The sequence below is a fragment of the Scomber japonicus genome, chromosome 17 (assembly GCF_027409825.1).
Source record: "Scomber japonicus isolate fScoJap1 chromosome 17, fScoJap1.pri, whole genome shotgun sequence".
NCBI classification, from domain to species: Eukaryota; Metazoa; Chordata; class Actinopteri; order Scombriformes; family Scombridae; genus Scomber; species Scomber japonicus.
This window is the reverse complement of record NC_070594.1, coordinates 31,153,339-31,176,851: the sequence shown is the minus strand read 5'-3', so window position 1 is coordinate 31,176,851 and position 23,513 is coordinate 31,153,339. Positions and strand designations below refer to the sequence as shown.

The 23,513-nt window shown below is 40.1% G+C and overlaps 2 protein-coding genes across 2 annotated transcripts; one reads left to right on the top strand and one right to left on the bottom strand.

The window, feature by feature from the left end:
* Window positions 1–12,435: 12,435 nt before the first annotated feature.
* On the bottom strand, window positions 12,436–14,057 carry LOC128376912 (uncharacterized). The gene is made up of 2 exons (XM_053336763.1): window positions 13,995–14,057; window positions 12,436–13,458 (listed from the first exon to the last, which is right to left on the bottom strand). Exons 1-2 carry the CDS (start codon window positions 14,055–14,057, stop codon window positions 12,436–12,438), a joined length of 1,086 nt encoding a protein of 361 aa, XP_053192738.1.
* An 8,640-nt stretch (window positions 14,058–22,697) lies between these two features.
* LOC128376911 (circumsporozoite protein-like) lies at window positions 22,698–23,093 on the top strand. Its single transcript, XM_053336762.1, has one exon. It carries the CDS (start codon window positions 22,698–22,700, stop codon window positions 23,091–23,093), a length of 396 nt encoding a protein of 131 aa, XP_053192737.1.
* The last annotated feature ends 420 nt before the right edge of the window (window positions 23,094–23,513 follow it).

The window sequence follows — 23,513 nt, the reverse complement described above, 5'->3', positions numbered from 1 at the left end:
AAAAGCTATGGAAACTGGTGAACAGCATGAACCAGGATGCTGTTGCGCATGCAGTCAAAAGTGACTGGTGCATCATGGAAATGGGGAAGCACCTCTACAACAAGCATGGCTTTGAAGTTGATAAGCATGAATTTATCCGGCAAAAGTTGAGGGAGCTTGGCAGACTTCGCATATGTGGTGGGGAGGTCACAAACATGAAGACAATCAGAGAATATGTCATACCAGCGAACTTCATGCAGACAGTCACTGCAGTGAAACACACAGCACAAGGCAAAAAAGGCAATGCCATATGGCTTCCCATGAAACTTGGGCACAGCCTCAAGAGGATGTCTATGCTTCTGGAGAGTGATGCAATCATTAAAGGAGACAAGGATGCCATAGAAGAAGTCCGATCCTTTCGAAACCTTTATGATGCAAAATGGCACGAGCTTGTGTCAGTCACATCTTTGAAGAGCCTCAAAGAGTCCAAGTGGAACATCCCCCAGCTGCTGCCGTTCACAGCAGATGTGCAGAAGTTACACAATTACCTGGATGAGAAGCAACAGCAGTACCAACATGATTTGGAATCTGAGGCGTCATCGCAGAACTGGGCCAGCCTGGCAAAGGTGACTCTTGCACAGGTTCTTCTATTCAACCGGCGTAGAGAAGGTGAAGTGTCCAAAATGTCCCTCTCTGCATACACATCAAGAGACACATCAGCACCTCATGAAGACGTCAACCTCGCTCTCTCTGAGCTCGAGAAAAAGCTCTGCCATTATTTCACTAGGGTAGAAATGAGAGGAAAGAGAGGTAGGAAATTTGCTGTCCTCCTAAGCCCATTGATGCAGGAAGCACTCGACATACTACATCAAAAGAGAAAGGAGTGTGGCAGGTTTGCCAGACCAAGAGCGATGTCGCACTACAGAGGGTCAGATTGCATTTGCCAGTTTGTCCAATGCTGTGATGTCAAGAATCCTCTCTCACTCACCTCAACAAGACTGAGAAAGCACATGGCTACCTTATCTAAAGTACTAAACCTTCAGGAGACAGAGCTTGACCAGCTGGCGGATTTCATGGGCCACGATATTAGAGTGCATCGGCAGTTTTATCGGTTACCAGAGGGCACCATTCAACTTGTCAAGATCAGTAAAATTCTGATGGCCATGGGGCAGGGACGCCTTGCAGACTTTCAAGGCAAGAGCCTCGAGGAGATCAACATTGATCCAAACGGTATGTAGTTTCTACTTAAATAAACTCTTGTGATTTTAAGTGGGTACAACACCATAACACTTAATAACTACATTATAATGTATTTCATACCACCTGTTTAGAAACAATCCAGTTGGACATGCATACTGAGTCTGAAGAGGTGGTGTATGAAAGAGACATGGAAGGTATGTACTTTGGTGTTACTTAGAACATGCATATCTTAGGTTGCATGCATATCTTACGTTCTATGTATTAAATATGTATCCATCTTTAAGTAATGGGTAATCGAGGGTAATGGGTAATCAGGGTAGCAGTAGGTCCTTAAACAGTCTTAAATGCCTTCAATCATAATAAATAACCCATTTACTTGCATGCAATCCAAATGTCAATTAAAGATTAAAAAGACAGTGGCACACATCAAAACATTTCCATCACACGTAGACAGACAGCAAACAGACAATAATGATACAGTGATCCTAGCACGCACATTAGTGCCACAGGTTCTAGCTCCGAGGCAACTATTAATCTTCTCCATACTTATTATTCTTCCGCCGTTTTTCGGCGCGTAACTCCTCCCGCAGCTTTGAGAAAACCCCGACAATATATACATCAAAACGTGCCGCTTGATCGGGAAAGAGGTGCTATGACTTTTGGTGTTGAAATTCCAATTTTTCCCAAAGTTATTCCCAAAAATCCGGGAGATTTCTCCATTGAAAATGAATGGGAATTTTTTTTAAAAAACACAAAATTTCACCTTTTTTCAGAGTCACCTAGCTCTCTCATACGTGCAGGTAGAAACGTCATTCAAACTTCAAAACGGAGGAAAACTTGTGCTCTCTGGAGAAATACCAAACTATTTTTACATAACATGTAAACTTTTCAAACTATGAGCAGTCAAACAAGGAGTGGAAATCACTTTTTCTTCAAAGTTAGATTGGAAGCAGCAGTTAGCCAGAGTGTGAGAAGCAGTAAAAAATGACCTCGATTTTTATTTTTAACTCGAGCTCACGGTCAAACCGTAAAAAGGAGACAAATAATTTTGTGTCAAAATGTAGACAGGTGTTGGGATTCATAAAATGTGAAGTTGACAGGCAGGGTCTGCACAAAATTTAAACGGGGGGGCCTAGACCGGCAGCAGTACCTGTCTCGCTCCCCATTGAACCTAATGTAATCATCTTTTTTTTTCAAAAGAATCTCACTCTGTGTTCACACTGAGCTTACTCGCTCATTTTAAGAATCTGCCAGCTTCTGTGTCTCTCACGGTGTTTTCGGTTTTTGGACAGGAGTTACAGTTTTCTCACAGTTTGTAATTGTGAGAAAAGGTCCCGAAGGACCTTGTCAGAAGCCAAATTCTTCAGAATTTTGAGATTTTTTTCCAAGCACATTCTCAAATCGCTGTAGCAACCGCAGGGCCCCAACTGCCCTTAGCAACCGCAGGGCCTTAGCAACCTGTTGCTGGGCAGAAACTGAGCTTCTTTTTTGTGATTGGCTAATTCCTGTCTGTCTGTTTTGCCAGTTAATTGAACTAATTAATTTGAATGGATTAATTCATGTTTACTGAGGACACAATAGTTTTATTGTTTTGTATTGTAGTTATATGATTTGTGGTATATAAAAAGATTCAACATTTATCAATAGAAGATGAACAAAATGTACATAATAAAATCTCATACAACCAAGTAATTTAAAATAAAAAGTATAATAAAATCTACTCTCTTAATTATTTGAAGATTTACTTAATAATTTCATAACAGTGATGTTCCTGTCTGTGGAAAAAATGAAGTAGACTTTAATTAATTGGTGTAAATAAATATTATTTATGCTTAAATATGATTAACATTCACTTAATATTTTCAGGGATGTTAAGTTGAGAATAAAGTACATTCATAAGGAAAAAATAAATCGTGTACTCGTCCCGACAGTAAAAGTTACTTAGTGTTATATGATCAGGGTGACTTTTGAACACTGTAAATAAATCGTGTACTCGTCCCGGCAGTAGCCCCGTGGCACTCAAAATTTCCCTGGAATTTTCTAGTATTTATGTACACTTACAACATTAGCCACAAGTCACTAAATGTTGTCCTGTGGCATCAAAACAAACATCTTGATACATCCTCAACACTCACACAACTCTCATACCGGGTTAAACAGACGACTGCTATAGCTATATACAGTAGAATATTGTACATAGAGATTTCACTTTGTGATTCTCACATTGGCTGGGATTCTACATGAATTTTGAAGGTTTAACATGAGAACTTTCAATGTTCATCTTGTCATTCAATAGTTCCTGATGTCAGTCCGGCCTAGAGGCAAAGTGAGTTGCCGCAAGTAGATGAAGGGGAAATTCATTCAGATGAAGAGGACATCCCTGTCCAAAAGACAAAGTCAAAGACTGGTAAGGATATTGTAGGAATTGAGAATCCAATATACATACAGTGACAAGTGAGAGAAGGGAGAGGTTCCCCAACACAGTCTCATCCCCAATTCGTCATATACTGCCGTTTGGTCAATGCCAAAGCCGTCCGAATCCGACGTCGAGGGTACCCCCTTTACGTCACCAGCTGACGGACAGAGTCAGCCCTCTGATTTCAATCATAATTCCCCATCTTCACATTTTGACGAAAAGGGTTTGTATCACGTGACTTCAAGTTTTGAACGCATACTATAGTGGCTATTACTGGAGTAAATTATCATATTTTAAGATACTTGCTGCATTAAAATGCGTTTTGATGACATTTCTAGCGAGAAATATACATTTTGTTTTCACAATATCTGCTCAGTGAGAATATATGATGTGTTGTTCAACTTAATACGAAGTAATTTTCAGCTGTCGGAACAACATATATGTGTATGTGTGTGTGTGTGTGTGCGCACACTGCCCCAAGTCGTCCTCAGTCGACGTACGTCAGTAGCTGTGTCACGTGACTCCAAAATGTACTTGTAAAATATCATATTTTAAGATATTTACTGCATTAAAACGCGTTTAATGACACTTCTTGCGAGAAGTGTGCACTTTATTTTTGACTATCAATCAGTGAGACTATGTATTGTGTGGTTTATCACTAATATGAAGTAATTTTCAGCTGTCGGAACGAAGTGTGTGTGTGTGTGTGTGTGTGTGTGCGCTTGTACCTTTTTCACATTTTTACTGCATTAAAATGCGTTTTTATGACATATTTTTAATTAAATCACCATACAATTAATCAGAGCACAATAAACATCAAGAACATAAAATTATACAAAATAAGTAAAGGATTGCTGCGTGTGTCAGTTTCCCTCTGGCGTTTTTTTTAATTTATTCATAAAAAACGTGTCTGGGTAACAGGAAGTACATCTTTCTTTTTTATTTTATATACTAGTAAACACAATAAAAATATATAAGCAACAACAAGCTGTACATTAACAATCCGTGTCACAGCAAGTGGCGAGATAGTGACGAAATTATAATTAAATATTTAATGAGTTGTTATTGCTTTATGCATGTATTTTATTTTCTACAACTGCCCTGTCCATCCACCAATTTCTTCCGCCAACGCCCATTCCCGCTCCCAGGTAAGATCAACTCTTTACTCTCAATGAAGTTGTGATTAATTTAATTTTCCACTCCATAAATATGTATATAGCTTAAGATTTTTAGGTGAAATAACGAACCCTACTGTAAGAGCTGTATTAGAAAAAGACAGGCATTAAATAACTGTTGCATCAAGTTAAATAGCATCAGCCAAGGCCTATGCTAACCCAGTCTATGAGCTAACATGTGTCATTTTATATATATATATAAACGTGTGTAAGTCATGTGTAGTGTGACAAACGTCCAAGCAGCATTTACCTAGATCTAGTGTAGTTGTTTTTTTTCTTTTTTATTGAAGTCATTTTTAAAGTTATTTTTCATATTGTAATGCACAGTATTTTAATGGTCTATTCTGTTCTGTTTTCATTTGTTCTTCTCTTTCTTTGCAGTTTCCTTGATCCCTCTCCTTACTAAACCAGTAGCTGTATTAAAAACAAAAAAAGGCACTTTTAAGAGCCACATTTGTGTTGTTTCTTTTTTGTACAATCTAGTGTGTTATTCACCTCTCTCTTTCTCTCCCACTATCTCTTTCCCTTCCCTCCTTGCCCCCCCCCCCCCCCCCACTATCTTTCCTGCCATTCCCTCCCTCCCAATTGGTATTTTAGTGTGTCTGTCTTGTTTTGTCTTTGTTTGTCCGTGTGTCTATAGTGTGCTTACGTTGTACGCCATGTCAGATCACGAGAGTGACCATCTCCTGAAGGAGCTGAGTGACCTTGTCGATGACGCTGAACAACAGGTACAAGCACAAAAGTTTGAGCAGCTAATGTACCAGCCAGAACCATCTACAAGTCAGTGTTCCACAAACATCAATCAAGATGTCAGGTGGATTAAGAGGGACAGTGATGGGAACATCATTTACAACAGGCCCAGATTATCCAGAAAGCAAACAGGTCATAATTTATATTCTTACATTAATTTTTATTTAAAAGATTGTACACCATCTTTGAATGTTGTACAACATGATCACAATCATGTTGCTGAAATATAGAACATACCTTATCTGTGGTGGTGGTGGTTGTTGTTATTTATCTGGAAAAATTGGTGTTTTTTTTTTTGTTTTTTTTTGCTGCAGCAGGACCCGGTCGCAGCCAGAGTCATAAGACTGGTGTCTCTGTTGTCACAGCACCAGAAGACAGTGGAGAAGGGACCAGCGGCTTTACTTCCATTACTGCGGGTGTGTTATTTATTTGATTATAAAAGGGCCATTGTAAAATGCTGTTCTCTTTTCTTATAATAAACTATTCTTTTTCAATATTTTTATTGCCTTAACAGAGACCTTCCTACAAGAGCTTCAATGCTCACTTGGTGAGGACATCATAACACCAGCCTCTCAAGCCTCAACTGATTGGTCTACTCGAAAGAGCCAAATATTAGGGTGGTGGGCAAAAGAGAGACCCCGGCTGGTCAAGACTGTGGTGGCTCAACAGTATCCAGCGACTCGGTTGTGCCAGCACTGTCAAGATGGTCCAGCCGTCATACGTTGCTGTGACTGTCGACCACAGCCATTCCTGTGTGGAGAGTGTGATAATAGGGTCCACCAAGGTCAAGTCTTCCACAATAGGATTCAATAGCACATGGATTTTTTCAGCCATTGCCTCCCACAACCTGTGTTGCGGGAAGTGATCTAATCCAGTGCGGTAAGTTGTAGTTTATAAAATTCAGACTTGTAAATTAGATAATAGAATACTGTTTTGAAATGGCTCAATGGAGATGTCAAGTGCAATTGGTTTAAAAAATAGTTCACAGTAAATACATATGAATTTCTTATTCTATAATTCTTATCTAAATCTTTTTTTTTTTCAAGAGCGTCTTGTACCTTTAGAGTTGCCAGAGGCAGTTTGTGGTTGTGGATCATCCTGTGTCTTTCCAGGACAGTCCATCATTGTGGTAACAATGAATGGTAAGAAAGTGTATGGGTTTAGTGGGGCCTACGTATAATTGGCTAATGAATTTAATTTACAGCTATCACACATCATTTCCTTAACTTTTTCCTGAAACCCTCTATTTTAAATCATAACTTGTTCTTTCAGGACGATATGATCTTAGACTGCCTGAGATTCGATGCAGCACATGTAAAGCAACTTGGACTCCTGGAGTGGATGAATTGATCCACAGCAATTACTGGCCTGCCACTTCGCACTGCACTACAGTCTATGGGGTAGATGTCCTCTTTTCTTTTGAAGATTTGAAGATGGCAGCACCAGGGATGTCAACGCAAGCATTCCTTAAAATGCTGGATAAGCGTACTGTTCGCTTTGGCCGTGTAAGTATCTGTGTTAATGATTGTGTAGCTCAAGAAATAATACTATTGGGCCATGATGATAGAAAGTACACATGGAAATTTGCGCTGATTAGCAAAAAGTTAAAGGTCAAGTTTTACATTTTGATTATTTTTAGAAACAACCATAAACTCATGTTTTATCATCATTCATGTACTGCAACATTTCTGAAGACATGATCTTTCATTATATGGCTGCAATCTCTTCATCTCACACACACTCTGAATTCAGTCTGTACAACATGACACACACTAACAGCTTGTGTGCAAAATTGGCATGAAGACTATCCCCCACTACCAGCCACAACTGCAAATCATAGATGAAGTCTTTGCAAACATCTTTAGTGTCCTCAGCCTTACTCCTCACATCTTTGTGGACAGACTAATGGCCCTCTCATTCCAGTACAACTCTCAACAATTAACTTCTCAATTCATAGTATTAGCTCTCTTGCAGTTTCTGCAAATAAAACCTCTAGTTTGATCTATTTTCCTGTTCTCTTTACTGCGTGAAACAGAGTGGAAATATCACAGCAGACACCTTCTGGACAAGTTTTTTGGAGTGGGAGGCTGTCCGCTATGAGGTGGACAAATTCTTCAAAAAGGACCAATTTGAATGTCCAGCCTGCAGTCCAGAAAGCCTCGCAGTATCTGTTGATGGAAACCGCAAGCACTACAGGTTCAGGAGTGCTGCAAGGTACTCATAAAACACTGTGCATTGATGGTTTATCATTATATTGAAAGTAATTATATTTAAATAAAAGGATATTTAGAGTTAATGTGAATCTTTTATTTAGATTGGAGGAACAACCAATCTTCGATGGGGTCTTCATTGCAAAGGACGATGACGTCGAAAGATTTGTTGACTACATCCATTCCTCCACCAGTCATGTAAACTTTAAAGCTTCACTATATTAACCTATAAAAAGTGACATCTTACAAGAGCAAGCTTTGAACAAGTTTATTCTGTTCACCATTTTCCATATGTTTAGGTCTCAAGAAGGGGTGTCTGTGGAGGGCAATGGTCAGCAGCACGTGAAACGGCAAAGAAGTCCTCAGGAAGAATGGACGAGGAGGGCCTGGAACTTGCGTGTTGCCGCCATGGGGTTCTCTTTCATGCCCTGAATATGTTCAGGGGTGAAATTTTTGCTTACCCCCTGTACCTACAGAACAAACTTGATTGTAAGCCAGTGAAATTTTTCGCAATAGATGTAGCATGCAGATACTGGCCTTACCTGCAGAGGGTGACTTCAGTTTTCTTTCAGTTTTTCATGCCAAAGCGCATGATTTCAAATGTGAGGTAAGAAACATATGGTCAATGAAATTTTCTTTCCCTGAAAAACTTTTATAAGATGTTTTGCCGCTTATATGTTCTTTTAAGGTAAAATGGAGTGGTTTATATCAGGAGGGGGCTGGTTCGACTCTTGGGGAGGAGGTGGAGCAATGCAACGCCTTCCTCTCAAGGATTGCAGTCACAACAAAACACATGTCAAAAGCAGGTGAGTCAACCAGTAGGGGTGTCAACATCTATACGTGTACACGGATAATAAATCGTAACCGTTTAGCAAAATCAACTAACTGTTTAAACGTCTTTTTTTCCCTCCTTGTTAATTTTATTTATATATATGTATGTGTGTGTATATATATTTATTACGGGTAATGTTGCCTGAAAGCTTCATATAATAACATTAATAACTATACACTTAAACAACGAGTATTTTGATGCTGATTACAATGGTGAGCCATTTTGAGCCTATGCATGTTGTTCCATATCAATTACCATCTACTTAATCTCCTGTCATAATGCTCAATGCAATTTGCCTACTGTCCTGCACCAGTGTTTCCTGCTGCTTCTTTACTATCCTGTGATATATTCCTAATAACTGTTTATTCTACTGCTACTGTAAAGAAGAGTGATATTTTGTTTGCAGGACGCATAGACATGCTGACAATCATGGCCATGGGCTGGAACCAGCAAAAGCATGTCAACTTGGCTTTTACCCTTGCCCGCCGATATCGTAAGGTAAAAACACTAGTTTTCACATTTTGTTACCACATTGTGTTAGTCTACATGTAAAACTAAGTTTTGTATGTGGTTTTAGAATAGGGAAAGTGCTCCTCATTTCTTAACAATCTTCAAAGTTGTATGCATTTCCCTCATTGTCATTTGTTTTTTAAGGCCACAGTAACCTTGCGGATCCAACAGGAGAATCTAGAGGCAATGAAAACAGAAATGAACATCACAGATACTCAACTACAGAGCTGGATGATGGATATCAATGCATGGGCAGAAGGTAGATTATGACAGAGTATAGTATATTACACAGAAAAATTGTAGAAAGACTGTAGCTACTTTTTTTCTTGTCTTTGTCTCAGCAACAACACCCCAGCCTGATGCAGATGTTGGTGCTATGGCTAGCCGCATTGAAGAGCTGGGCTGTGTCTCATTCCGCCCACTTCTACCCTTCGACCACTTAGTTTTAAGTATATAGTGTAGATAACACAAAAAGTCAGTGCACTGAAGGTACCCGGATGACCCCCTAAAAACGGTCAAAAAGTTCAGTGTGGAACGATGGACCCTACTCGCACTGAACGGACGCCATCTTGACTACAAAGCGGAAGGGGAGGGGCCAGGAAGGTTTTTCAAATTTGAAAATAATGGCGGCTGAAATGACAGCGATAGCGGAGCAGACAGCGGAGACAACCGGAGTTGTGACACCACAATCGTATAAATGTAAGTAATGGTGGTTATACAATACATTGTACTGTCGTCTAATGCATCACTTACATGTCCTTTACTGACTGAAGCCGACATAATTATTTGGCTAGTTAATTAGCGTAAACTAACATGTTAATGCTACCTAGCTACCTAGCACGTTAAGCCAGCCACTGGGATGAGCACGTTATAAATGTTAACTCTATCGTATTAATGTAAGTAACAGCAGTAATACGAAACGAAACGTTTAGTGTCGTATAATGCATGACTTACATGTCCTCACTGACTAAAGCCGATAATTATTTGACGAACGTAACCTTACGTGTTAATGCTACCTAGCACATTAAGCCAGCCACTGGGACGAGCACGTTATACATTTTAACTCTATCGTATTAATGTAAGTAACAGCAGTAATACGAAATGTTTACTGTCGTCTAATGCATTGCTTACATGTCCTAACTGACTAAAGTCGACAATCTTTTGGCGAGTGAACGTAACCTTGCATGTTAATGTTGGCACGATTAGTCAGCCATTGGGCCGAGCACTTATAAATGTGAACGCCAGTAAGTTGTTAAACACGCTATAGCTAAATGATTGCTTCGTGACAATTTTTGATTGTGCAGGCGAAAACAATGTTGTGCCGTTGTAATGTTAGGTATCACGTATACTATTGAAAGGCAAGGTGAGTTCCTTTTGTTTAATCAAGGTATTTCGATTTGCCTTAGGGACGGACGAAGATACGAGGGAGCTGATCCCGTGGCGTGCTGCCAACTGTGATTTATTTACTGGCAGGCGGAATGCCACTCTCACAGGGTTCGAGTAAGTACATTGCATTACTAGTTATATTATGCTACTGACTTTGAAAATCATTTCAAACTAACGTGATCATATTGTTGTTATTGACAGTGCTGTAGTGGAGTTTAAACACATGTAAAGCAGTCTATGCATCTCTGGCCCAGCCCCAGAACAAATCATCTCTCCAAATAAATGTTGTGATTTTGTATTATTACTTCCGCCAAGGAGGTTATGCTTTCATCGGGGTGTTTGTTAGCAAAATAACTCAAAAAGTTATGGATGGATTTCGAAGAAGTTTTCAAGAAAGGTCTGAAATGAAATTTTGTGACTGTCTGGATCCAGGAGGCAGTTATGTTTTCGCTTGCTTTTCTAGCTGCAGCTGCAATTCATGTGTAAAATATTAGGTGGGCGAACCCAGTACTCGTGTCCTGTTATTTTTTCTGGTAGTGGGCCTCTGTATTATTTAATGCATTGACATGATCTGCTTATGTGTTTTTACCAGGGAATTCATTAAGAAAAAGGGGTTGGAGGGGCGCCTGGATGCAAAGGCCATCAGGAAGCGGTGGGAGAATTTGGTCCAGAAATATAAGGTTAGTACATTACATTTTGGCGTAAGGTGACAAAGACGTGTGTGTGGTCGTCAAAATAGTTCTTACTTTGTACTATACACCTTCGTTAAAAGGTTTGTGTATTCATTTTAACCATTAGAATGTCCTTAGAATTATGAGTGAACTGAAATTGGCCAACAGGTGCTCAGCATATTTTGAAAAACTCCTGAAAAGCTCCTTTTGGATTTTTTGGGAACCATTATCAGTGTTTTACCGAAGGTGATTGAGAGATTTTGAGTGTATTTTTGTAAGTAAGATATGTACTGTTAGTGTTTGTAGCATTTGAGAGTGAGAGAGTGCAGCTTTTTTGTTGTCGTTCCTTCCACAGGCACTTAAGCATCCTCGTACCGGTGTCAGTACAGAGGGGGGTGAGACCACCGCCGCTTCTTGGAAGTGGTATTCGCTTATGGATGAGGCAATAGGGAGCAGGCCGTCTATAGAGCCGCCTGTTCTCTTTGCCTCATCCAACCCGGAAGTGGCGAGGGCCTCACCCCCCCCCCCCCCCGTGGTGACACCGGACAGGGGTGCTTCTTCTGTGTCTACCCCAAAGAGGCGCCGGGTGGATACACTTGAAATCCTAAATACCTTGAGGGAAAATGAGCGCCAGTCCGATGAGGCCATGCAGGAGATGCAGAGGGAACAACAGGAGAGAGAGGAGAAGAGAGAGAGAGAGGCAAGAGAGGCTGCAGAACGTGAGGAGAGGAGGCATCAGGAGGCTGTGGAGAGGGAGGAGAGGTGGCACCGTGAGACGGTAGCGAGAGAGGAGAGATTTTTCAGGGAGATGAGGGAGAGGGAGGACAGGAGAGAGAGGGAGATGGCTGCCAGGGAGAGAGAGGCGGCTGCCAGGGAGGAGCGCCTCCTGGCGATTTTAGACAAATTTAGTAGTAAAATGTAAATTAATTCAATAAATAAATAAGTAAAAGTATTTACACTGTGTCACTTGTTATATTACACCTTCACATCTTTTTTCAAGTGAGCCTGATAAGGTTACTCCAGACTTTCACTTTGTTAATAGAGTGGCTGCTCTCAATTGGTACATTGGTAAAACCTTGGTTGTACACTTGTGTGTTTTGTGTGTTTACCTTTTGAACTAATTGGTCATTACCATTACAATAAGTCATTCACCATTGATCAACGATTCCTAAAAATACTACCTACCTACTTTATCAAACTGATAAGAAATTGCAACATAAAAATGCTTAATACAACGTTGAATTGAATACAAATGAACACATTAGATTTTTGCAGAATGGTCATGTCATTTATTGAATTTTTTTTTTCAAATGTAGTCATGGTCAGGGATGTAACACGCCATCGCTATCCTCTGTCTCTCATCTGCACCAGAGACGGCTCCTGGAGGTGCTGGTGCTGGTCTTCGTGGCCCCCTGACATCAGCATCTGGCTCCAGCAGGTCCCCGTTGCTCATGCATATATTATGCAGAACAGTGCAGCAGACGATGACCTCCGGCACGTAGGTCACATCCACCTCCAGAGCCTTGAAAAAGATGGACCTCCATCTAGTCTTCAGCATCCCAAAGGACCGCTCGACGATGCACCTGGCCCTTGACAGACTGTTGTTGAAGCGGGCCTGGAGGTGGCTGCGAACAGGCTGTCTGAATGGTGTGATGAGGCTGATCGGATGAGAAAGGCAGGGGTAGCCCCCATCTCCAAGAATGCTGTATCCTGGTGGAGGGTAGGATTGTTGGTAGTAAATGGGGCTGTTCCTCAGCACCCTGGCGTCATGCACTGACCCACAGTACCCCACAAACACATCCAGGAACTTCCCCACATCGTCACACATTGCCTGCAGCTGAATAGAGTGGAATAGCTTCCTGTTGAAATAACAGGCAGCATCTTGGGCAGGGGGCTTCACCCTGACGTGGCAGCCATCGATGGCACCAACCACACGGTTGAAGGCTGCAGATCTTGCCAGACGTGCGAAGCGACCCCCGAGGCGAGGGAGCTCTTCTGCCGTGGGATGTCGGACCACCCGATAGAGTAGGGTGGCGATCTTCCCACTCGCCCTGTGGACTACGCGGTGAATGGTTGCCCGAGGGATGTCAAAGGCCCTGGCAACCACACGGTAGGCGGAGGGAGTGGCAAGCCAAAACAAAAAGATGAGGGTGTCGATTTCTGGGCCCCAGCCATGGTCGGATTCCCTCCCCAACACATCCATCAGCGCACTGAAGGACGCCCTTGAAAGGCGGTAGTCGGGCCTCATGTCACTGTGGCCATCAAAGTATAGTGCCAACACTGGCACTGTATTATTGACCTGACAGTACTTTCTGGGGCTGGGGGGGTGCTGTGAGTGGGGAGAAGAGAGTGAATTAATTATTATTATTTATTTATTTTATTTTTGTTTAAATAAAGTTTATCTGGTTCTGTAATGCCTGTGTTTTCCTAGGGTTCATCAGAATTAGTACATGATCGAACAAATGAATAGGCCTGTCTATTCTTTTGCCTATTGCTTGGTGTATGTTACTGTATAGATCACTTAACATTTGGGCACAAATTCACACACATTTCTTCAGTCTTCTACTCATAGTGCTTTAATTATTTATCCACTTGGAGCACACTGAAGTAGGCCTACTGATAAAATAATGAAATAAATAATAAGCAGCTTGTTACTGCCGCATAACATTTAAAAACATTCAGTAATAATACTTAAGTATTGTGACATAAATGGTAAAACTTCTGATGGTGTGTGCATTTAGTTATTCATCAACTTAACACAAGGAACTGCTCCTGACTGTTTTAAAAAGGTAAGTGATGCCACAGCCTACTGCTGCATTGCAATTCATGCATGATCGGAATTTGTAAAATAAATAATTAACATACCTCAAGTTCAGCCAGTAGTAGGAGGATCCTGCGTTGACGTCGGAGGCGACGTAGTTTCCACATGTTGCAAACCGAACCGGTAAATGATCGTAAATGATCTTGCAGAAAACAATGTAAACAAAAGCCGGCGATTTAAATTTTGGCGGGCTGAAAATTCGCGCTCACGTGTCTTGCGTTCGTCGCGTTCGTCACGTTCATCCCCCCCGTCATTTCCGGTAAGTGTTTTAACATAAGTGTTCCTTTTGGGACAATACTATTCATCGAAAGTGGGCACTACGGCAGTAAGTGGGCAGGGCACATTCGCAGTGCACTGACGAAAGTAGGCGGAATGAGACGTAGCCCTTGTGGCCAGCATTAAAAGGAGGACACAGCGTCTTTACAAAGACACTGATGGCTGCAAAGGGCGTGCTCGGATACGAAGAAAGATTAGGGAGGAGAAGACTACATTAAGTTCTGTAGTTGAAAAGTACAACTCCCTGGCTACTGAAAACCTGACCTTAGACATCATTCTCTCAGATGACTACATTTGGCCATGGCAGCTTACACATGGTAGAGTTACACAACGGTTATGTGAAGAGTCATACACCTGCACAAAAACGATTATGCCTTAAATGTTATCCTATAAATATTTAGTATGTTAATATTTAAATACCAATCTTTAATGCAACAGATTTTTTTCATCTACGTATTCCAGACTCTGTTGACCTGAGGACAAAGAGGAGGGCATTTGACCTCGTGATGTCAGTAAGGAGACTGGAGGAGGAGAAGATCATTGTTGTGACAGAGATGAATCAACACTGGAAAGCTCTTTGCAACCAGGCAAACAGTCTGAGGGAGATGTCCTCCCAGCTTTCCAATGAGGCAGCAAGTATGTATTTAACTTTTGCTTTTGCTTTTACTGCCAAATTGCAATACATTACTACTGTTTCTAATAAAGGCTCATCTTTTTTACGTGTAAGGTGAGATGTTTGGCCTGAGTGAGGAGGGTATCCATGGTCTGCGGAGCCTAACCATGAGGCACACCAAGGAAAATGACCAAAGGCTAAAGCAGGCAAATCACTGTTATATACAAGTCCTGCGTGGAACTGGGGCAGAACTGACCTTTGAGAGTGATTGGGAGTATCAGAGTGACTCCGACGACGATTAATCAGTGGATTAATCTCTTCTCCTCTTCAAAATTCATCTGACAGTGTTAGTGTAAAGTACACCAAGCAGAGTTGCACTAAGACTCATTTTTATGTATTTACATGTCAGAAGGGCAGTTCAGTAGATTTTTAATGGGCTATATGCACACATCCACTACTTCCTGAATTTTCTTCTCTTTTAAAAAGGCATCACCAGACACCGACCCGCTCTTCAGATTCATCTTGGAAGGACAATGATGGCTAGCAGGCCCAGAGAGGAGCTTAGAGTGTGTCACAAACTGGACTTTTTAGCATTGTGCAATCTAATCTTGACTATTATTAGAGCTGGCTTTTTTTTTTTTTTTTGCAATTTTAAAGTCGGCATATTCTTGTATGTCTTAATTGCTATAGAAGGAACCAGCCACAAAAGAAAAATTAAAATAAAATTCCTTCTATCCTGACTAACTGTTGCTCTTGTGCTGGCCCAGGATCACTTGGTTAAAAACTGTTTCTCTCTTGCTCTCACATGACTGTTTAAATATAAATATAAATATGAATATAAATAAAATTCCTGTGTTGAAATGATCAATCTTTTGCCAGTCTTAGTTTGCATGTTTTTGATAGAGTAAGTAATCATTCAGACAGCTGGATTTATTCATTAGTCTCAATTACAAAAGCATCACCCTTTACTTTTAATGATATCTGTAAAAGTTGACAGCGATTTAATGTAGCCTATGCTTTGCTTGTCTGAAATTTTGATTTAGTAAAGATAATTTTCATAAACTTCATTACAACCCTCCTTTTGGTGGAAGAACTACAAGTATCCCTTGTAATTTGTATGCTTCCTAACAAAAAGGAACTATTGTAATGGCCCTTGTATTTTTAAATACATAGATGTATTCCCCTTGATTAGAAGTTTGCAGTATTAAACTGATGGAGGGAGTTGGGAAACACATTACAATGTTATTAATATATAAATGTAGTATTGTTCACTCTATTATATTCGGTTATAAATATATATATTATGTTATATGGTACTTAGATAACCTAAATTGTCATGTTAATATCAAATTCAAGTTGGGGTTGACTGATGTCTTGAAAACCTTGGGGTATGTTCACTAGCCAGTAAGGCTATTGCTAGTTATCTGTGACTGCTATTGTTTATTAATCCATCCTACTGCAGGTATACTGAACTAAATGGTCTTGTTTGGAAGCCACCAATATTATAACAACAAATTATAAACCACATTAACACTTTATAGCGAGAAAATAGATCGAGGTATGAGGTCTGAAAGATATGTTTTGAAACGTTGCTTAATACGTTACGTCATTGAACACACCACTTTCTGTCGGCGCGATAGAGCAACAGGAAAAATGTAAAAATAGCACTAATAAATGTATATATTTATCGTTTTCATTACATATATCTACTCACAATATAAACATATACGCCATGGACATAATTTGCCTGTTGAAAAATGAGCACATATATGATTTCTGAACCCTAATGTCAACATCTTAACCCTAAACCGGAAGGAGGTTACCAGAACTACAATTTGTGCCAAGTTACAATACACAGCATTGTGCTGCGTCATAGCTTTTGTAGTTCCAATGAATTATCTCTATTATGTAAAACTGTGATCACGAACTTTGCAAGCTTATTATATGTTTTTAAGGGTGGGAAGCACGTCTGTTTGGTCAGATTTTAACTTTTTTATTGGTAAGAGGGTGAAATCATGTTTTTTATAGTTTTTGACCCTACTCAGTGGCGCCCCCTATTGGTCTGCTGTCGGGTATGATAGTAGAGGTGCAGAGCTTTCCAAAACTGTTGACCCCATCTCTGTAGCATATTTTGTTGTTGAACTATAGGCCTTCAAAAGTGTCACAGGTACAAGGTTCAAAGGGCACACCTGAGGAGCAGGAACTGCCCACAAATCTCATATTGACATATATTGCTCCCTAGGCCAAGACCTTTCCAACGATGTATAGTTTATAACGTTAGTTATAAAGTTATATAACGTATAGTTTCACGTATAGATATATCTCTAAACATGAACCTGATGACAGCTGAAGCTAAAAAATGACTGAATCTCAATGGTTAAGTTCTTAAAATCAAAGGTGTACTATGTCCTAATATTTTACAATATCACTACATTTTTCTGTTTACCTTCCTTTTCTCCAGGCTTGGAGTCATGTGTTGTATTTCGCCTAAGAAACTCTTTCTTGTCCAGAAGGCTTTCTTCTTTTCTTTTTGTGTCAGTGTTGCTTTGGTTGTGTTGGTGAGGTCAGATCACTGTAGATAGTTGCTCTGACCTTTCTCCGGCCAGGGAACAGTCAATCATGCTACCATATCAATGTATCCTAACCTCCAAATACTGATGGACAAATCAAGATGGGCTTATAGAGGCAAATGCTCATTAAGTAAACTGAGGGCAGTCAGACAATTTATGTCATGTATTAGGAAAATCATTATTGGATTGGATTAAAAGCGGCTAATTTTACAACTGTGTAAAGCAGTATGTACTGTATATTCCTTCAATACACAGGTACGCATTTCAGAAATGCTGATACAGGATGACACCCAGAGGTGATTTATTTATGCAGGTCCTTATTATTACAAAGATGATGGAACTTTTTTCTCTTTTACAATGTAAAACGTGGAGTGAAAATTGTATCAAACAGTGCCAAAATTTCAAATTCACTTCAAAATGGCCAACTTCCTGTTGGAGTGAGGGTATGGGTCCGAGAGACTTTTTTGTCCGTCTTTACATGATACATATGTGTACCAAATTTTGTTTCTCTATGTCAATCTGAGTTGAGGGGCTCAATTTGTTTTTAATTTTCAAGGGGGCACTATTGTATCCAGTAGGTGGCGCTATGGAGCTGACACTGTATTGATGCATTATAAGGACTTCCTGTTTAATGGTGAAGGATCGAATGGTGAAGGAAATTATCAATGACACCACGCCCAAAACCAGATCCCTAATTAGAAAGTTTTTGACGCTATAGTTCAAGTGACGCTATCGTTCAAGTGCTATGCTCACATCGTTACAGTCAGTTACAGACATCCCAACTCTACCGCATATTGATAGCAGCTCCCTGACGCCTGCAAATAAGATCCAATCTCCCGGAATCTGGAGTGAGCGAGCAAGAGTGCGCTAGAGAGCGACTGCGTGCATGTGTGTATAAATGCAGCGCGTGTGAGAGCAAAGCATCCTTATAGCTCTGTGTTGCCATCGCACCCCCTGCCCTGCCCCCGCCCAGGGACATGTGGGTGGGAGGGCGCACTGTCAGTCAAACTAAAGAAGACAGGCCACGCATAGAGCAGGTGCCATGGTTAACAGGTGATTTGAAGTGCTGCCGAGAGGTTACTGCTTTTGCCAGTGTGCCAATAACTATGCTACGGCGTGCTAACCATGCCACGCGTGCCTAAGGTTGCCGACCACTGCTGTATACTGTATGATCTGGGTGAAAGAAATAACGGATGTTGATTCATTAAAGTAATCCACTTAAAAAAGTGAAATAATGCAATGTAATTGCAAGTCAAAAAATAAAAGATAAATTGCAAGTATAATCATGCTGTATTTATGATTATTTTCCTCATCTTCTTTAGCTATTACCTTTAATCAACTGACACTATCACATTGTGTTTTTAAATAAGATGATGTATGCAGAAGTAAAACCAAAAATGTTCATCTTTGACAATTTATTCATATTTCATAAGAACAGAAAACACAACAATCAAACAATATGTCACTTATATTAGCAATCAGTGAAAATATAGTACAACTACCTCAGGTTCTGTGTTTTTATAAATAATAATAATAATGATAATGATAATGACAGAATTTCAAATAATGGCAGCCAAGGCTCCTGTATGCAGTTTTGATCTGCTAATGTCATGCACCCTTTTTTTATTTTATTTATAAATTTGTGAACAGTCTGCCTTTGTAAGAGGCAGAGGGAGTGAAAAAGATGCTGTGAGGTTCCAATTCAGTTATATATTTTTAATCATATAGTTCTTTAACTGAGCACAAGTTGAAAAATCATTACCATTGGGTAAAACTTATCTCCATTAGGAACATTTGAAAACGTCTTAAGAACTGTCAAAATCATTAATTATTCAGTGTAGTATTCAATGATTGACAGACAAATAATAAAGTGTAACATTTGGAAAATTTGGTTTTATTTGGAACAAATATACATAAAACAAAATATATGATATATAATATAAATAAAAAATACAACAATTGAGAATTTAATATGGAACAATGATACATAAAATCAAATATGTGATAGACAATATAAATAACAAATGGTTTATCAACTGAGAATTTTACTTGCAACAACTAAACAAAAATTAAAATATATGCTATATAATAAAGATAAACATTTAGATAACAATTGGTTGAACAGTATGAACAGTACGGTTAATTAGCTGAATCTGCTGGCCGGCTCCCAGGTGTCCTCCCAGACTCTGCCACTGCAAATAGTCCAAACATCGCCTTAGTCACATACAGTACAGTATAGCCTACAGCTCATAATTAGTCTTTGGGATAAAGTTATTCTTAAACTGATAAATAAAGGTTTGCTCTTTATATGTAGACTAATTGGTTTATGGTGTTTGTCAAACAGCATTCATTTTGTTACTGGACCAATCCAGCAGAGATCTGGCCACTTAGTCTCTTAGACACAGTCCCTAGAGTCAACTCATTGAAGTTCTGTAATGGGTTAACCATGTCACTATGCAAATACTCACCACAAAGGGGAGCATTTTGTATTTTGAGGCCTATATGTTAGGTACAGAAGGGGTCAGCTAACAAAAAACGCATCTGCATCTGATCTATGTGTAACCAATAATTGGACTTAAGGCCTAAATGTATCTTAAGTTACCCAGAAAGCGATCGCTCTTTAAGTGAACCCATAATGTGAACACAAAGACACAAGATTGCCTTTGGTGCAGTCCACTCCATACTGTAGGTCATTTTAAGAAGACTGAATTTGTTCGTTATCTGAAGATTAGTTTTCACTTTGAACAAGGTAACTGGTGTTTGGCAAATCAATTAGCAAATGCCAACAGACTAGAATGTGTTATCGTCAGATGATATATGAACACACTTGATCCAGATGACTACATTTAAGCTGGCATGCACATATTTTCACGTGGTCTCAGTTCAGTTCACTTTAAAAGGGGTCTGAGTATTTGGCGTGTTACATATGCCACAAAAAAGTCGTAGTCACTGCGGAAGCTGAAAGGTACCATGTTTTAAAGTACAAAAAACCTTTGTGTGTAATAACAATATAAATATTAGTGTTAAGGAAAATTAGTAAATAATATGAATTAATTAAAGAATAAATACATATAGTGCACATAATATGCCATCACTTACCAGGAAGGGCAAGGCAGCCAGCGCACTTTGACCTCTGCTGCTCCTGTCCTCTGTAGAAACACACAGAAACACTTAATCTGATAATTTTACTATGATGTAACAACATTACACTGGCATTATTACTTGAAACATCATTTGGTTGATAAGATTTCTAATGTTTTATTTGTAAACGCCAAAAAAATGTTGGATTCAATTTGCATTGATGTTTTTTTATCATTTACAATTTATGTATGTCAAAATTGGGAAAGATTAGATAGTTGAAAAGGTTCAATAACTACTAAATGCTGTTTTACTTATTTGTCACATGTAGATTGAAAGATTAGGCAGATATGATTCCAGAGATAATATGACAGCCTAATGAAATATATGTTTAGACATCTTACCTCATTTATCCTCTTTTGCAGTATTTGATCATATGGGTACGTCTTCATTCTACTGCATTTGCAATCTTAAATGACAAAGCAAAAAAAGTTTTTTGAACAACAGACCAAATAGTAGAAGTATACACAGTAAGTTTATCAAAGGGGTATTCCCAAAAGTAGTGGTGCAGCCTAATGCTGGTAAGGTCTATGTCTATCTCAATTCCACACACACTTCCTGAACAGACCTCATGAGGTGGCCTGACTGCTATGTTGTTTTAGCCTTTAGGCTTCCCTTAAAATACTTAAGCATATGCATGCCAGCCTCCTAATATTCTTCTCGGTTAAGTTTGGTTGTCATCTTTATGCATGTTTTACAAGTAGAAACTCCAGTAACCATGTTCAGTACTAATAACAGAAATGCAGAATTGCCTTTTTTCCAAGAAGAAGAGACGAGTACAATAACTCAGACATCTTTGTGTTCTTGTTATGTGTTTTCTGAAAGAGGACTCTGATCCCTTTTAAGGCCAGTTCAGCTGATTTGATCTCAGTCCTTTTTCAGTTCACACATGTCCTCTCTTGTGAAGATCCCATACTTTTTATGAATGTGCATTATGGGCACAGTAGTTTTCCCCTAACAGATGACTGCTGGTTTCCATATGTTATACAATGTACACAGAAATAGGGTAAAGCTGACTCAAATGTATTAGCTTCAAATGGCATACAATAAAACCAAAGCCAAGAGGCCTCTTTTAGAATGTCAATTGTTCCAGCTGTAGGTAAGCTTTATGGGAAGTCTAGCGGCTAAAAATGCAAGTGAACCTGGGTTGTGATGCATTTCACAAAAATCAGACAGACCACCTTGTGGTGTGGTCTCAGTTTGGTTCAATGTAAATGGGTCTGAGCTGAGTATTCACATATACCCAATAATGCAGAGTCACTGGTCCTCATTCACCAATATCTTCTTAAGAATTTTTGTAATTTTGTTCTTAAGGAACTTGCTTAAGGAATGTTCTTAAGTAGGAAAAAAGTGTGAACATGATTCACTACGGTGAATCCCATGTGTCCGTTGTCACAAATTACCATCGATTACCGTAGGAACGAACCACATTTGTCCATAAAAGGAAATAAGATACTGAATAGGGAGACTGTGGGAGCTACAGTGTGTTTCTACAGTGTATTTCTGCAGTGTGTTTCTTTCTTTTCTCAGCCTCTACGCGTGCAGCAGTATCAGTTATACCGTCCAACTCTATGTGTGGTCCTGGAAAACCAAGAAAAGATTTCAGTCTCCTTCAGATGGAATCTACTGTACCATCAACACATTTTTTTGCACATTTGCAAAAATAAAGGAACACTTGGCTTTTCAAGTGTCTGATTCATAGCGTCTTATAACATGCTTTCTAATAAAATTTCACTTCATAGGGTTATGTAAGTAAAGCTACGTAAAAATACATGTACATATATAGACCATGGGTCAGTTCGGTTCAATGAAAGATACTGGGGGCATCTGAAAACATCCTTACACCCATGACATGGCTTCTGTTTTACGAGTTGCAAAGAAAACAAACAAATATACACATTGTGGGGACGGTGGGGTCGACAACTTACTTTTTTTCTTCTCTTGGACTTGTTTTGTTGTGCCTGTGGCTGGGGCAAAGGGTTCAAGAGGAAAAAGGTAAAGAATGATATATTCTGTATCTTGGTCAGGTGACTTAATTCACCTTGGTTAACTTGTTTCATAGTAAAAAAAAAAAGACACAAAAAATTACAGATTACTTACTTTTTCTTTTCCTTCCTTTTGAGGAGCCAGGGGTGGACGAGGGACCTGGGATGGATGAGGGAGCTGGGATGGATGAGGGACCTGGGGTGGACGAGGGACCTGGGGTGGACGAGGGACCTTGGGTGGACGAGGGACCTGGGGTGGACGAGGGACCTTGGGTGGACGAGGGACCTTGGGTGGACGAGGGACCTGGGGTGGACGAGGGACCTTGGGTGGACGAGGGACCTGGGATGGACGAGGGACCTGGGGTGGACGAGGGACCTTGGGTGGACGAGGGACCTGGGATGGACGAGGGAACTGGGATGGATGAGGGACCTGGGGTGGACGAGGGACCTGGGATGGATGAGGGACCTGGGGTGGATGAGGGACCTTGGGTGGACGAGGGACCTGAGATGGATGAGGGAACTGGGATGGATGAGGGACCTGGAGTGGGATTTAGGGTTTAATTAAAAGGGGTGAAGTGATATGTAAATAGTTTTGTATTGTGCATTGATTCATTCAATTTACAGATGGACTGCAAGGCAATGCATAAAAGTTATGCAATGTTACTTACTTTGAGTGGGTGGTTGAGGGTCAATAGGAAAAAGGTGCAGGGTGATTGTTTGATGGTCCTGGGGAGGGTCTTGGTCCTGGGGGGGGATGGTGGTCTGCGTCCTGGGGGGGTTGGTGGTCTGGGTCCTGGGGGGGTTGGTGGTCTGCGTCCTGGGGGGGTTGGTGGTCTGGGTCCTGGAGGGGTTGGTGGTCTGGCTCCTGGTGTTTTGTCATTGCTGGATCTGTTGTGAATTCAGTAAATAATATAAATGGTGTATACTTAGTCGGAAAAGTAAATACAGAACACGAATGAAAACTTACCACTTATCAAGTGT

Bases quoted from the DNA above. Each gene is read 5' to 3' on its own strand.
- LOC128376911 (XM_053336762.1), top strand. From the start codon at position 22,698: ATGGATGAGGGAGCTGGGATGGATGAGGGACCTGGGGTGGACGAGGGA.
- LOC128376912 (XM_053336763.1), bottom strand. From the start codon at position 14,057: ATGTGGAAACTACGTCGCCTCCGACGTCAACGCAGGATCCTCCTACTA. The intron at 13,459-13,994 runs GTATGTTAATTA...CCCCACTCACAG, and splicing joins TACTACTGGCTGAACTTGAG to CACCCCCCCAGCCCCAGAAA.